The 17,269-nt window shown below is 42.5% G+C and overlaps 1 protein-coding gene across 6 annotated transcripts in view; it reads right to left on the bottom strand.

The window, feature by feature from the left end:
* ZNF536 (zinc finger protein 536) overlaps positions 1-17,269 on the bottom strand; it is a 450,559-nt gene that overhangs the window by 241,308 nt on the left and 191,982 nt on the right. For all 6 annotated transcript variants that reach the window (XM_028740295.2, XM_028740289.2, XM_028740291.2 and 3 more), the window contains one exon: positions 3,275-5,446. In XM_028740295.2, coding sequence (XP_028596128.2) covers positions 3,275-5,444 — 2,170 coding nt within the window. In that variant the 5' untranslated portion in view covers positions 5,445-5,446. The remainder of the gene's footprint in view (positions 1-3,274; positions 5,447-17,269) is intronic.

Raw genomic sequence — 17,269 nt, forward strand, 5'->3', positions numbered from 1 at the left:
TGAGATTTCCAGCAACTGGTATCCAGGAGTTTACTGGGCGAAGAAAGAGAGCATCAGTCATCTGTCTTGACTCTCCCACTTTCATACAGATGATGCTCGGGCAGCTGGAGGCAGTGCTTATATGGGAACAAGCTGGGAGATCATTAAATGAGATTAGCTGAAGGGCTGGTCTAGACACCTGCTGCTGTTTGTTTGCTTGTTTGTTTCCCTACCCTTCACCCTAAGGTCCCACAATAAAAAACAATTTAAAACAACTTCCAACCATAAAAATAAGGTGGGTCCTAAAAACATACACCTCAAGTTTCAAAAGCAAAGGTACAGACATGTGCTCAGCATTCTGCAAAAACTGTATAATGAAGGTGCAAAACACACCTTTGTGGGAAGGGAGTACCACCGTATAGGGGCTGCCACAGGGAAGGGCGATCTCCATCTCCCCCCAAGCACTGGCAGAGGAATGGGGGTGCAGAGGGAGTGGACTGCCCCGGTACCACTATTCTGGTAGGGTGCCATCGCGGCAGCCCCCCCGGACACATGGCGTGCACCCCTCCGCGAGCAGGTCACCACACCCCCAGAACACATGCCACGCCCCCAGAATGCATACCATGCCCCTGCAGGAGGCGCGCCACGCCCTCATGGGAAGCATACCATGCCCCTGGGGGGCGCCAGCCACGCCCCTGCCTGCTCGCCACCCCCGGGAGCGGAGCATGCAGCTTTGCCACTGCCCCCAAGCCTCTGAGGGTGGAATAACTACCAAGAGTGCCCCCTCTGCTGATTTCAGCACCCAAGAGGGTCCTGTATGGGCAGAGGTCTTTCAGATATTTGGGGCCTAAGTCATTTGGTCCTGCTTCTAGGACCAAATATTCCATTAGTACTTTTGTTTGGCAGAACAGGCAAAATCTGAAAGGGCTTGGTTTCATCATTCATAGTTTTAATGGCAGCTTTGAGATCTACATGCCAGGGCTGATGTGCAAACAGGCAGATTTCAAAAGTCCAGAAGACAAGAAACAAAATGGACCTGATGAAGAGGATTTCTTGCATTCTTGCACAGGTTGTCAAAAGCTTCCTATCTGTGACTTTCACAAGAAAGGTAGCAGCAGATTCGAAAATGGCTAAGGCGACTTCTTTTTCAGGTGATTATTCTAAAGCAAATGCTGCAGACACGCTGGCCAACCTTTGAGGAAATTGTTCGCAGTGAAGTGGCAACAGCAAAAAGCACAAACTATTTTTTTATGTTTAGAATGTTGACAAGTTCAGCTTATGTAGAGAAGAAAATCTTTATGTTGTCCTATTGAATTTTCAATCCTCCTAAAACAATCCAAACAACTGAAACCAGCTCTCTCCTGCTTTCCTCGTTTCCTACGCACACAGGATTTTCAAATGTGTTTCACCACTAATAAATTGTAAATGAGGCTACAGTTCTAAGAGTAGTCAGTGTGTTTCATGGGTATTTAAACAACAGCATTAAGCACTATAGGAATCTGTGGAATGCAGAGGACAGATTTATGTGTCTTAAAGTGTTTCTTTACTGGTTTGTTATAAGCCAACCCCAAACCAGCACTTTCTTTCATATTAATCTGGCCTTAGAAACGGAGGATACTGGAGCATGGCAAGAACAACAGAAATAAACTGGCATCTACTTAATAACTGTAACAGTGGATTGCCTTCAATACTAAAATATTTATCGAAACTAAGGGAGGGGGTGAGGCTGAAGAGAATTGCCTTCAACAGCCTGCTACCAGATCTTTAACAGTGGGCAATGTAATGCCTTAAGGTCTCTCAAACTGTCTTTCATTTTCTAGACTTAATGGCTGATTGCAGAAATCAATGTTGCCATTAGTAACAGAGTATTTGTTATGGCATGATTTCCTCTGTTGTTAGGCCTGCAGAATGATTACAATATTAGTGAGGTGCTTTTGTTATAAAGGGGCTGAAGATATAACTTTCAATTTACTATCCATTAGTTGAAGAGTCGAGAAATGAGAGATGAAGCCAGAAATCTTACCTTTCTTTTTTGCTTTGGGGAAAGAAAAAAAAGAGTGCCAAGGAAGCTCAATATTGGAGATAGCTTCAATGAAATATTATTTTGCTTTCCTGTTTGGTACACAGCAGGTTGACATTAAACACAACAGAATATTTTTTTAAAGAAATCATTTCATCCTTACTCGTGTGTGTGTGTGTGTGTGTGTGTGTGTGTGTGTGTGTTCAGCTAAGGAGTGTGCAGCCTGTGGACAGCCACAGGGCAGCAATAGGGGCACATATAGCTTTTCATTCAACTCTACGTATGTCCCCAAACCGTGTGTATTCCTGGCCTCTGGCCTTAAACGTACACCACAATTAGTCACATAAATGAACCGTGTCCCGCCACTGAATATGGCCTTGTCAAAAGGCAGCAAGGGCAGGGTTTCAGGAAAGGCTTAATGGAGAAGTGAATGGGAGTCAGCATGTAGCTATCTACAGGCTGAATGTCTCTAAATTAAATAGATAGTATTGCATATATCCAAATTAGCATATTAATATACAAGCAAAAAAACAAACATTGCGGCTTGGAAGCTGCACACATTGTATATAGATAGAGCAATCCTACTGAACTTAACAGTGTGTGTATGATCAAGGCAGAAGAAGGTGCCTTGCAGGATCAGGTCAAAGGGAGCCTATTAATTCCTGCATCTTGTTTACACAGTAGCTAACCAGATGCACCAATAGGATGCCCACTGGCAGGATAATGGGTGACAGCACTTTCCCTACTCATCTGCAGCAAGTGATATAACCACCTCCAAATCTTGAGGCAGGACACAGCCATCATGACTAGTAGACTCATCCTCAATGAGATAACAACATTTTCCAGAGCGCGCAGCTTACAAACCCATTTGATCCCTTCTCAGACAAATGTTGCTAAGAGTTTATATTACCCTTTCACTTGAAAGTGGGAGCCTGTAAGGATGAGAACTTAGCAATAATAGTGAAAAATGGAATAAAAAAAGGAAAGGATCTCTCCCATGGCTCTTCTCTGTTTTATGAAAGCAACCACCATTTTTCACCACTACCACATGTGGAACAGCTAAGTACAGCATAAATGGAAGGTTGGGAAGTAGAATAATACAAGGATAATGCTTTGAATAAGTTGCAGGCTTTGAACATGATATCTTTTTTAGCAATCTGATGGGAGGCATTGCCATCTTATTAGAATCTGCAGGCAAGGGAAAGCTTGGACGAATTATATAAATTAGTCCAGATTGTGGGCAGGGCGGGGGGAGAAAGATTAAATTTGGCATACCTGAAGAAGAAGGTGAAGAAGGATGTGGGCTGTCTTCCTGGGCACTTCCTGTCTGAGAGAGGCCACCACCCATTCCACTTTCCTCAGTAATGTTGGAGGACCCAGGCGTTGTCGACCGGCTGACGGACTGAGACTCCTGGTCACTGCCTGACCCACGACGCTCTTCGATGCTCCCCTGAAGGATCTCTTCTTCCACCTTCCTGTCTCTCTTGTGGACTCTGGAATGAACAACGACTTGGTGGTATGTTCTGAAAACCCTGCCGCAGTCGGGGCACTCGGTTGGCTTCTCTTTCACGTTGCTGTGGCTCTGCATGTTGAAATCGAGCCCTTGGTTCATGCCGTGAGACAGAAAATCTCTACTGCCTTCCAAAGGGTCTAGTTTGTTTGACAAGTCTCTCTGATTGCCCATTTTAGTGCTGTGAACCAAATCAGCAGGCATTTTCTGCTTGGAGCCATCTGCTCCTACTAACACATACTCCCGCTTCTCCTTATCAAACATAACGCCGGCGTTTGTCAAAGTGTCTTCGTGGCTTCGCTGGATCTGGTGCTCTTTAGACAGAAAGCCATGCTCCATGGCCATGCCTCTTGCCATCAGCTGCCAAGCCTGATAGCTGTTTACAGGATCCATCTCGGCTGCCTTGGCTGCAGCCTGGAGCCTTTCTATACAGCTGGATTTGAGAGGAGGCACGAGGTTAAGACAGCCCAACAAAGAATGCTTGTCCCCATCAGTGAGGCTATGGCCAATGCCAGCAATAGGGGACAGAAGCTTGCCCAGCATTTCCCTCTCTTTCATGGGCAAGTCCCCCTTGTTGTAAGTCTGATTCTGCTCACTTAGACCTGCTTTGTCAGGAGGAAGGAAGCCGCTTTGCAAACAGGATAAGTACCTTGAGTACAAGTTGGCGTGAGCTTCCTGTGACATGCTGCTGATTGACACAGGGACTTCTGAGTCATTGGGAGATTTGTTTTTCACAGACAGCTTGTTCAGGTGGACCTTCATGTGGTTCTTCAGGAACCAGGGCTCTTTAAAGCGCCTCCCGCAGATTTGGCAGCAGTGCTCAAACGAATCCTTGTGCTTCCTCATGTGGCCCTTAAGGAACCAGGCTTGGCTGAAGACTTGGCCACACACCTCGCACCGGAACTCATTCGCAGCCTGCTCTCCACTCCCATTCGAGCCCTGCCCCTGAGCCGATTCAGCAGTGATGTGCGCTTTCTCCACGTGGCTGATCAGCTCCTCTTCCTGCGATGCGGCAAAGTCGCACAAAGTGCACTTGTAAGGCTTGTGAAGGATCCTGATGTGCCTGTCAAGCTCCTCCCGCTTCTTAAACTTTCCTTTGCAAAAAGTGCACCTAAAACCAGCGGCGGTTGCCACCACTTCTTCCTGTACGCTGGCTGGCTTTGGAGAGGGAACAGGGTTGGAAATGTCAGGGGTGTTGTGATTAGTGGGCACAGACAGGTTGCAATTAGCCAGAGGCATAGGCTGAGAATGCGGATGTGCTTTGACGTCAGGCCTTGGTTGCAGATGGCTGCTCTTCATCTGCTTGTCCCGCAGTATCGCCCTCTCTTCCAGCTCGTGCAAGAGCCTGTTTTCTTCTCGAACCCTCCCGCGGCCTTTGCCGAGGTTTCCGAGCTTGTGAGTGCGCAGGTGGATCTTCAAGTTTCCCTTCTGAGCCGCTCTGTGGTCGCAATAGGGGCACTTGAAAGGCTTCTCCCCCGTGTGGGTGCGCATGTGGAGCGACAGGATGCTGTTGAAACGGAAACGCTTCCCACATAGGGGACACGGGTATTTTCTGTTCTTCCTGGCATCATCCTCTATATCACTCATCTGGGACATGATGCCTAAGTTTTGTCCGTTCAAGAACTGCTGCAAGTCGACCCGCCCGTTCAAACTGGTATCAACCTCTCTGCTAAGCTGGTTTGCTAACAGGGCCATCTGACTGCTGATGGGCTGGTTTGCTAAGGACACGTGGCTCTTGTCTTCTAGGAGTGTTGCTGTCTTTTCGTCGGGGTTCTGCCTATTCTGAAGCTCTGGGAATGCATGGCTCAGCTGGGATGTGATCTGGTGGAGCTTCTGACTCATTGAATACTGGCCATTGAGGATGGAGCTGTTGAGGTGGGCATCAGCTTCGGACACAGCTGAAGAAACGCCAAGGCACAAACTAGCTTCCTCCATCCCTGAAAAGATGAAGAAGGGTTTTAGATTTAGACCTATGAAAAACTGATTGCATTCAAAGTGCACCCAAACATATCAAAGAACTTCAATCAATGCCTCTATACATACATACCATATATATATATATATATATATATGTGCGCAAGTGTATAGTGTACTATTGTGATTATGTTTCGGCTTAATTATACAGTGCCTTATCATCCTGCATACTTTTTGATTGCATGTATTAATTAGGATATTAAAATGAACACATCATCAGTTTGAATATCTAACTCTTAAATAAGTCAGGCTCAGCTTTCAACTTCGTTCAGCCCCTTTCCTGTGAAATGGCACCTGTTTACATTTTCCAGTCTATATAAGAGAGAAATGCTATGCATCTTGCTTGCTTCCCCTTTAAAAAAACAAAAATAGAAATCCATTTATAAAACTTTCAGTCCCATTAAGCATATTCAATAAATTCCACATTCTACAATGAGAAAGATGTTTTTATGATTTGACCAAGGGTGGGGAGGGGGGGAGATGGCATGATATTTACTGGTACACAATAAAACAAGATAATGTTGGGGGGGGGGATAAAGTAAAGGACAAGCTTTCGAACAATAAAAAGGATTTTGCTTTAGTCAACAAAAAGTGCAGTAATATCTCATTAAGCTGATTAGTATGCGGCTTAGAAACAGTACTAGGTGCTGTAACACATGATTATAATCATAAAAATCCTTCAGTGTTTGCAAGTAAGCATTAACGAGGTATATTAAATTTTAAGGAGACTGCGACTAGCAGCTTTGCAAACCTCTGAGATTAAGATTTAACCCTTATGTTACAAAGCAATTGTTCCTCCATCATCTGAAAATGGTACCCATCTAAAGAGGCATAAATTACCTCCTTAATTTGTCACGCAGATCATTCAGATATTCATGGTTAGAAAAAGTTGCTTGATTTTAGCTAACCGTCTTCATTTCGCAATTGGGGGAAAGAGGCGATCTAAGGGACTCTGATTAGCTTTAAAAGAGCTCTCTTCTAGAACTCGATAAAACCCAATTAAAAGCCAGGGAAGGTGTCACAGGAAGCTTCAACAAGTTTAAGTATTTTTAATAACTTTCTCAATATACAGTAATGAGTACAAATGGTACCTACAAACTGTGTGCTGCAGAAAATTAGAACTCAAAGCTGTTTGTTAAACAGGAGCGCTCTGTGCTGGTCAGCATAATTGTCCCTAATAATAATCTTCTCTCCTTGCCATTTTCTCTCTTGCATGCAAGGAATGGGGGTGGGGGGGTGCATCAATAAAAACTCAATTTTAAAACTGTACGAACTGTTACTTCTGAGAAGCACTTAGAAATGGAACTTCTACAATCCAATGAAAACACACATTAAGCGCTCTAAATTCTTTCAGTCTTTCTGCACTATGAAAATGACAAAATTCCTTCATCATGAGAATAGGTCACTTAATCCTTCACATATTTCCAAATTTAAAACATTTTGGCTGTCCTCCTTGGTCCAGAGCAGGGGTTATAAAACTTTGTCAAAACAATCAGTAGTCTCTTAAGGGAAGGAACCTCTTCTTCTGCAGTGGCTCATATAGCTTTTTGTCATTAAACATCCCTTAAACCTTATTTGGCACGCCTGGGATCCCTTTGCGCTTTTTCTCATTGAAATACCAAATCTTGGGCCGGGAACCCAGAAGTTCCTAGTAGCCTGAGCCAGCATGGCCAAAAAGCAAGAATGATGGGAGCTGGAGTTCAATAGCATCTAGAGGGGCCACAGGTTTCCAACACCTGTCAAATATCTCCGCCCCCCACAAACCTCTTAAGCAATGTTTCCCACACAGCATTTCAAATTGCATGCTTATATTGCTGTACAGATCAGACAGAAAGCAGAGGTGTCTTCCTCCAACGCCTGATTTGTTTCCTCATACCAACTTCGAATTCACTGAAGCTGTTGGCTTGGCAGGTCCAAAGGCTGCCAGAACTATATAACACACCTCAGCTTTCTATTTTCTAACCCGATGGATACTGGTTTGAGGAAAAGCACATTGGACAAGAGCATTTCTCAAGAAGCTACAGGATACCTATGGGTGCAGCTTAACATTGCAGGTCCTTGGCTTCAAATATCAGCTGTAGGAGCACGATGGAGCCAGAGCAGGTGGAAATGTGTAAGCAGCCAAAGATGATTTATTCCCTTGCAATGGGAAGGCTGTTGCATAACAGGGCTTTTGGTCTGAGACTTAGAATGACACTTTTTAAAAACCATTCTTGTAAAAAAGAATGCTTGGTCGTTTCTTGTAAGAAAGAAGATTTGGATATCATTACTTTGCTAACTAGACTGTGAGTCTTTTTACAAGGCTGATTTAAGCACTGGACTAATGCTTTGTTTTCCTGCTTTTTTAATGTCATTTACCTCTTATGGTGGTGGACAGGAAAATATTAATACTTTCATCTAATCATTGTCATGTAGAAGAAATCTCTAATGGTGAAAAACTATGCCAGGATCAGGACAACAAATCTGGAGGACACAAGGCAGCTTTTAACTTCTGTTTCTTAAACAGTAGCTCTGGATGGTGCCCAGAAAGCTATTTCTGGGACTTGGGGTGGTGGAGCTTCAAAAGCACTTTGTAATACAGCATGGACTGGGGTCTATGATTCAAATAAAACAAGGGCAAAAATCCCACTGGCTGTGCCTACACACTTGGACTTTCTTTTTTTTTTTTTTTTTTTAAATCCTCTTTGGATCCCAGCCTTAATATTCCAGAAAAATGAATGAATCATAATGCTTGCTGTGCTATATTGTGCATGTCCCGGCCTTGTTTGAAATACAACCATTTTTGCACCAAGGAATTTACTTGAAACCACCTACACCTTCAAATAACAATAGCAATCTTACACTGGTCAGTTGCCCGTTATTTTTAAAGTGAAGGGCATGCAAATTTAGGAGGGATGGGGGAGAAATAGGATTCAGTTCACATTTAATGGTGAACCTACCTTGTTTACACTCTCCCCCACAAAAAAAGAGAACTAAAATGCAGACATCCTTCAAGATTCACACTTCTCCAAGTTTTCAAATGCAGTTCTCCAGCCAAGTAATGTGTACAAGGATGCATATACGCAGGTAAAGTATGCTTACAAATGCATGTACTAGTAAAAATAACAGTAAATATTGCATGTTTTTAAAAAAACATTGTTTATCAAATTCAATATTATGATTAGAAGAAATGCACCCTAAAATGCTGGTGAATTTTCATGAGTATTTAATAAATAATAATAATAATAATATCACAAACTGATGTGGAAATTTGGAGAATTGAACTTAAGATTGGGAAAAGGAGCAAGAGGGAGAATCCCAAAATTTATTTTCCCATCCCTAATAAGCACCAAGGTCCATTTAATTGTTTTCACAGGTGAAAACAGAGATCAGCTTGAAACCCTGAAGTTCTCATGTAAACGATGCTCTGACACCCATATTCAACTATTTTTCATTGCTGAAGGTTCTTATCCACCTGTTTTAAGCTGGTTTCATTTATTACGCAATAGCCTATTTTCCGCCAATTTAGAAGCCAAGAGAGTATTTGTTCTTTTCATTACAGTCATGCTAGAAAAATCTAATTGCCCTGCAATAGGTTATCAACAGTTCAAAATATATCCCGGCAACTACATGGTATGAAATTGCAGGCTGTGTACTCCATGATGTCTCAGTGTTCATCTGTATGCATATGCATTAGGGACAAGAGAGTTTTACTTATCATCATTCTGATATTATATTCCTAAGTATATGTCCAACTTTACCAATCACCCTAAGAATGCTCAGCATCTCCAAAAGGCAGAACATGGCAGGGGGTGTGGAATAGGAATTCACCAGGACCAATTACCAGAAATTAGAAAGATAGCAGAAAATACCAGAAACTACTAGCTTTCCTTAGTAAACAGAGACAGTTGTAACATATATAATACACAATCAACAAACTGTAGCTGATCGGAAAACCTCATGCGGTCTGAAGAACAGGGCAGTGCCCTGTCATCATCTGTAAATGACATCCTTGCCCTTATATGCATGGAAATTTGCAACTGCTTTTACTCAGTGTTTCCCTTCTCATAGAAGATCAAGGCCACTTGAATTTCTGAATACTCTGAGTAACTGCAGAATCACACCTTTTACCCTTTACATTTTACATTCAGCCAGTAGGAATGTTCTTGGGAGCAGAGATTATTTATCACCCATAGATGTTCAAGACCACTTTAGTCCTGAGTAACACTTGAATTGAGTATTATGGAGAAAGCCTTGTAGAATGGATGGTGAAATTTTGTTAAATAGGAGTCTTATTGTTGTAGCCGAGATGCGGCTTAACTAAGGTTGTTATGATGTGATAATATACTCCTGTTAAGAAATACAGAGCGCCAGACTCCTGAACCTTTTCAGGGTCATTAAGCAGCTGTAAACATTATTACAAAAATAAACCAGAGATTTCATGCTTACATTTTAGCCCAGAGCTGGGTGTGCTGAGCAAGTGCATTTTTTTTTTATCTCTTACAATCAACGCTGGTGACATTTGGGCATCCAAACAAATTACATCACAAATATTACTGCACTGGTCAGGATACGGAATGGTTTATTTGCCAGATGATTAATAAATAAACAGTAGGGCGGTATGGTTGACCTATTCTTCGTTGACAGATATGTAGGCAATGCTAAAAGACATGGCTGAAATAGTTAAATCTTGGCAGAAGCAGGAAGGAGGGTCTATTCATCTTAACAGGATTATTAGACTCAATCAGCCGAAGCATAACTGACATTGCACTGGATTTTGATCTATTCTTTTGTTTTTCTTTCAATCCAGTCTACCTCTATGTGCAATAATTTGGTCAAGCATTGCTGGTTAATTTTTATTCACAAGTATCACTAAAATTAAGAATTAAATACTGCATGGGCAGTGACATATTATATTGTAAATATATTAAATCCAGTTTTGGTAATATGAAAGGTTGAATAATGGGTACAACTTGTTGGGAGTAATGTAAAACTTCCAAGAGCTAGCTCCATCTGATCAACAGCATCATTAAATGAAAACATTTGACAAAACTATTAAATTGTTTCCCCTTGGTATTTTTTGTTTAAACAAAATTATTCATTAATTTCTATAGGAGTTCTTGTGTAAGACTTAATCATATTTTCCGGCATCGCCTACGATGTTATATTCAAGTGTGGTTAGTCTAGGGTGTCAATTCATAACAAGCCAAAATTATTTATTGTTAAAAATAGTTTTAACCAAAATTAAAACAGATGCAACGAGCTGACAAGCCATGCAGTCAGTTTATTGCCAGTTTGCATATAACTCAACAACATCTCATTTACTTTTCCCTTTTTTCACTGTATGCTTAGCTGAAAATAAGTAATGGATAATTGACATGGATGTTCAAAATTCTTCTAACTTTCAGAAATACCTATGTGTTTTTCTTTCTTTTTTAGATACCTTACCTGTTGGAATTAAAAACAGACTATTTACAGACAGCCATTCTTGCTTAAAGCATACTAATCACAATGTGATCATAATATGACCACTAGAAGCCAAATGACAAACTTTGTAGATCCGTCAATGAATCGAAAAAGCAAAAGCTGGAGCCAGGTCTGGGGGCGGGGCAGCTTAGTGTTGCTCCCATGCCTTCTGAGGGTAGAGTGTCACTGCTGCTTCCTGGAAAGGGGTGGGGCAGGGCATGAGGAGCAAGACACTGAATGGACCTGGCGTCAGGAGCATTAGACTGGCTCTGCTGCCCCATCCTCAGTGTGTCTTGCTCCATGCTCCTTGCCCCTCAGGCCTCAGAAACCAGCAGCAATGCTCAGTGTTCAGAAGGCAGTTGAGCAATGCCACCCTTTTCTGTGTATTACGGGAGCTACGGCATAATTTTGTTCAAACTATTAGATTTTACTTGCATGTAAAACAGAATAATATAGAGTACTACATGGTGTGTTTTTTTGCTTTTTTACCAAGCAGTGAAAATTGCTTTAATGGCAAACATTTGATCCAATGGAATTATCTACCTCTGGGACAAGTACGTACTGTGCATGGGGAAGAACTTCTGACACCAACATCTGCAGCAACAGTGCTTGGTGGATTATGCCCAGTGCAGGCATATCAGAGAACACAATGCTTAAGGCAAGCAAATAATGACCCCATGTCATCTTGGGACTGCCACTGGCAATTGTAATAATTAAACTCCCAATCATTATAATTCCAGTTATTATTATTGCAGAAAGTTTAAAAATTCCTTCCTTTCATTTCTACCTTAATTATGTTAACCTTCAGTTGGTCTAGAAAATGGCTTGGGATAGGAGACTTTGGGGGACGTGGAAAGGCAGGAAGTTTCCAGATTCCCCAAATAGTTCTTGGGGAGACAGGGGAGACAATGGGAGAACTTTCATCTCACTTGCAGCATTGGCAAAGGGGATGCAAAGAGCAGAGGTTTGCTCAAGTGTCTGCCTCCTAGACTGGGATGTGAGCTTTTTTCCTCTCTTGCAGAGCTTATTCATAGTAGTAATGGAATAGGTAAACTGTGTTAAACATAAACTATGGAACTCACCCCTAAAGGAGGCAGTGATGGCCACCAACCTAGATTATTTGAAAACAGGACATATTCATAGGGGATTAGATGGGCCATTGGCCTGATCCAGCAGGCTCTTCTGATGTTCTTATGCATTGAGGGGAGCAATCTGAGGAAGAGGGTGTTGGAAGCTAAGACTTTGGAATGAAGTGCCCAGAAGAGAACTAAGCAGAAAGGCACTCTCAAACCATAGGCAAGAGATAAGAATTGAGAAGTGGCCTCTGTTGTAGAACGCTAGAATATTTCCTAAGATTGGTTTGTGCAAGGGCAGAAGTTTGCTCAAAGGTCACATGAAGTGCAAGGGAGTTTGGATGGGATCAGAAGAACAAGAATAGTCAGTGTGGTACTCTCCAGATGTTACTGGGCTACAGCTCCCAACATCCTGGACTGCTGGCCATGCTGGCTGGGGAGTAGCACTCTAGTAGCATCTGGAGGGCACCATGTTGTCTACCCCTGAGACAGATGGTGACAGGAGTTGAGACAGGAAGAGCAACATATTTAACCCCCTGCATAATCTGAAGGAGACTGTTCTATAGTCTCCTCTTCTTTTAAAACATCATATGGCACAGACAAAAATGATAATATGCAATCATCCAGTGTGAATTTGTCTCAGCCAGGACTGTAGGATCAAGCTCTTTGCAACTCATGCATGCACACACAAAAAAGATGAAAGCAGAAAGGGTTAAGCCCCTGCAAATCAATCTGTCTATATTTAAAAACAATTTAAATCTGCAAGCCCCCCCACTGCCACACTTATGTTGATCATTTCATTTCCATTTCATAGGGGCTTAAAATGTGATTCTGTGCAAAACTAAGTATAATGTGAAATGCACATATGCAACAAAGATCAAAAGCAGAATTGAGAGTGAAATATTCATACAAGGTAGCCCGGCGAGATTTTGTTCACAGGGGTACCTGTCAGGAGCGTAAACTCAGGAAGAAATAATCAAATAAGTACACAACACTATTGCTAAAAACTCCAGACATACAAATGGAGTGTGAGTTGTCTGAAATGCTGGACTGTGGCCAGCTTGTTGGCTCAACTGACTAATGCTTTGGCCTTTTCATCTCCTCCAGGTCTCAGTTCAGTTGCTCCGACTACTGGTTAGGTCAAATGCCTGTACCTGGTGCTGACATCCCTGGCATTCGTTTTAGAAGCAAAAGAGATGGGGGGAGGGGAACACACAAAGTCCATAAGTTCCCTTTGACCTAAGCCGCTGAAACATCTGTTGGTTGAGTCATGAGCTGCTTGTTGGCCAAGTTTGACAGCGACGTTGCCTGTTGTGGATTATCTCTCTCAGTGGTAGGTGTCAGTGGAATAAATAGATGTGTTTCAAGGGAAAGAAAAGCTCTCTCATAAACAGAGGCTGTGTACTGCCATACATTTGAAGTGCACAACTTATCCTAAACAATCCTGGGAACTGTAGTTTGCGAAGGGTGTTGGGAATTGTAGCTTTGTGGAGGATAAAATACAGTTCCCATTCCTATTATTCGGGGGGGGGGGGGAGCCATATGCTTTAAATATGTGTTGTACACATAGGCTAGATTACTCTTATCAAATGAAAGTTTAAGGACCAATAACATGCACAGATGAAACCAATGATGAAAGTGCAGGTTGAATGGCTACATTGGTGGGCTTTTGGGGGGGGAGGGTTGCTTAATTTCTGTTCATTGTAAGTGTATTTAAATATTCTACAAAACTAAAAAGGAACAAAAGCTTTGGCTTCCTGGAAAACTTTATATATTGAAGATTGCTTCTACAATTTAGCAGATCTTGCAAGGCTAAATTCAACTAAAGTTTACTCCGAGTAGACCTGCTGAAATTAACGGGCCTAACTAAGTAATAAAATTTCATGGAAAACATTTTTAGCATCACTTTAAACTGATTAACTCCACTGAAGGTATATCTCAGCTTCGAAAACAAAAAGCACTGCGTTTCAAGGCTGCTGGGAGAAGTCACAGCCTCCACAATAGAAGCCATATTTCAAAAGGTGGATGAATTGGCTTTAGTTATGCAATGATGAAAGAAGGGAAGCTTGTTCTTCATCGTTACTTTGCATTACCTTGAGCTGAATCTTCAGTCCCCAGATGAGATTACTGTCATTGAGTTGGACCCAATGCTTGTCCTATTACGAGTAGACCCACTGAAGTTACTAGCGCCACTAGACCGTCAGGTATCATCTGGGGGCAGCCATTCCATCAGTCTGCCTCAGTAGGGACATAGGAAGCAGGGCTCCCTTCATCAGCTCTGCTGGAGGCCCAGTTCCATTAGGCGCCACCTGCCCTTGAACTGTGCCAGCCAATCATTATGGGGACAACTGTTCAGAAATTGGTGCCTGAGTTTGGTTTTGATCTTCTCTTCCCTCCCTGTTCCTTTTCCCCTTGTGTGCTGTGTTTTTTGTTTGTTTGTTTAGGTTGTATGCCTGCAGGTAGAGACTGCCTCTTGTTTTGATTGTTATATAAGCTGCTCAGGGAGCCTTTTTGGCTGAATAGCCTGGTATAAATGCTATAAATAAAATAAAATAAAAATAATTAAATAAGGTACATTGTCTACTTTGAGCAAGTCTTAGTTGAATACAACCCAAAGACTCTATTCAGACCTCTGGATCAATTTGCAATGTCCAAATAAACAACAGCAGGTGCAATCCTCCTTCTTCCAGGAACCGCTTATTCGCAGCTCTTGCACCCTCCTCTGAAAGGACTACAGAGCAGGGGAGACTTCATAGATAGATTGAGGAATGAAATGATTTTTATTGATATGTGCCCTGAGTGTTCTTGCACTGCTTATTTTTTAATAAATAAAAGCATAAACCATTTATATTTGAAACAGTAAATGTTCAGTCGTGCCCACTATGGCGCATCAGTGCATAACATTATTCAACCTAATAATTGCATGAGCATTTCAGACATTTGGATAATCAGAATTCTATATAAATGGTTGTTCTTCTTATATCTAGTTATGGTGATTGTGGGGCCACATAGAGGAATTAGAAGAAGAAAAGGATTCAGGGTTTGATTAAAAATGATCTTAATTTGATAATTCATGGGGAAGCTTCTATTTGTCTTGCTTTAGTCCCTACAAGCATTCATTATGGGAGAGAAAGAGTCAGGGGAAATAGTTTTTTTCCCCCTATTTATGCAGTGGACACAGGTGTCATGGATATATCAACTATTTGCCTAAAACCCAAAGACTTTCAAAGCTGTCTCAGTAAAGGAAGCAACCCTTAATTCATTTATGCATGCATCTGATTTGCCTCAGATTACATCAAGCACTGTGATGAGATATAACTTGACATACCCCAGTGAAATGTATAAATAAATACATGGCATGAACTTAAAGAAATAGTGTTCCTTTACAGATGTGACCGATTCCTCCAACACAATATGGACAGATCAGGGTGCACAATAGAACTGAGGTCTCAACACTGAGAGTCTGTGGACCACTGGAGGAATTCCATACATCTATTGCTTGTGGCTTTCCCCCATTTCTATGGTAACATCTAAAGTCAACCAATAGGGATGTTGGGGAGTTCAAATGAAACTGTAAGCTGCCATGTCACGTGCCCAGAACAGAAATAAATATAATCAGTATTCACTGTTGTTACTACATTCAGTCTGCAAACATTTTGTAATTGAGTACGCCCTTCCCTATTTGAACTGTGCTTCTTTTGCACTCAAATGAAAAGGGCAGAATAACATTATTGAAACCTGTGGTAATTCACCACAGTGGACAGCACACAAACAATGAATTTTGGCAGAAGACAAACTGCAGTGACACAGAAACAGAACTGTGTATAACAAATGCAGGGAGGAACAGAAAATGATGCCTTCATACATACATAAAGGTAAAGGAACCCCTGACCATTAGGTCCAGTCGTGACCGACTCTGAGCTTGGGGCGCTCATCTCGCTTTATTGGCTGAGGGAGCCGGCATACAGCTTCCGGGTCATGTGGCCAGCATGACTAAGCCGCTTCTGGCAAACCAGAGCAGCGCACAGAAATGCCATTTACCTTCCCACCGGAGCGGTACCAATTTACCTACTTACACTTTGATGTGCTTTCGAACTGCTAGGTTGGCAGGAGCAGGGACCAAGCAATGGAGCTCAGCCCGTCGCGGGGATCTGAACCGCCAACCTTCTGATCGGCAAGTCCTAGGCTCTGTGGTTTAACCCACAGCGTGTATTAAAGAAGAAAAATTGACTATAACTGTAACAAAAATACTTCCCTCTCACTAACATTAACAATCTGCCTCTCTTGGGTTAATAAAAATGTTAAGGTGGCCATAACAGAGTTTTCAGCTGTGCACCTAGGGATAGTCTCCAATATCCAGCATGGCACAAACAATAGCTGGTGCTCCTTGCACTACGATCAAATCACATCCCTGGATTCCAGAAACAGAGCAATCCGACCTGCCAGGAAACGTCCTCACAACAAAGGATCAAACTAAGTGTGATGTCAAAGTTCTCTGATCAAAACCTCCTCTTTCCACCCCTCCTATTCGTTTTCAGGAAGCCGCCAGCTGCCTTATACTTAAGTGTCACAGAATCATAGAATTGTATAGTTGGAAGGGATTCTAGTCAAACCATTGGCCCATGTAGCTCAGTACTGTCTAAACTGGCAGGCAGAAATCGCTTTGGGATTTCTGGTGGGGGACACTCCCAGCATTATCCAGAGATTCCAGAGATTGAACCTCATACCTTCTGCATGCAAGGCAGGTGCTCTACCACTGGGTTACAGCCCTTCTCCAAGGTGGTTGTGGGGTGTCACTGCACTGGGGCGCTTCCACAAAACACAGTGTTTCCCCGATGGAAACTGATCCCTCCCTGAATTTCTCATTAGTCCCATGGAAGTGGGATGGGGGAAAGATCCTTGCATCAAGCCCATCATTTTTTCTCTAGCAAAACTAATAGGGGGGGGGGGTGATAGTGGGGTAAGACCTTCTGCCTTAATCATTTAAAGTCAGGAGATCTGATCATGGACATACCCACCCCATTGTGGTTGTTTTGGTCCCTACCTGCAAGAAAGGGGCATAGCTCTGTGGTGGAGCATCTGTCTTGCAAGAATAAGGTCCCAGGTTCAATCTTTGGCATCTCCAGATAGGGCTGGGAGAGACTCACAGCTGCTGCCAGTCAGTTGGATTGACCAATGGTCTGACTCAGTATCAGGCCGTTTCCCATGTACCAATGAGTTGATCTGACAAGTGCAGAACACTGAACATCTGCCTTGACCCTCAGAGAT

This window comes from Podarcis muralis, chromosome 7, assembly GCF_964188315.1.
Source record: "Podarcis muralis chromosome 7, rPodMur119.hap1.1, whole genome shotgun sequence".
Classification (NCBI taxonomy): Eukaryota; Metazoa; Chordata; class Lepidosauria; order Squamata; family Lacertidae; genus Podarcis; species Podarcis muralis.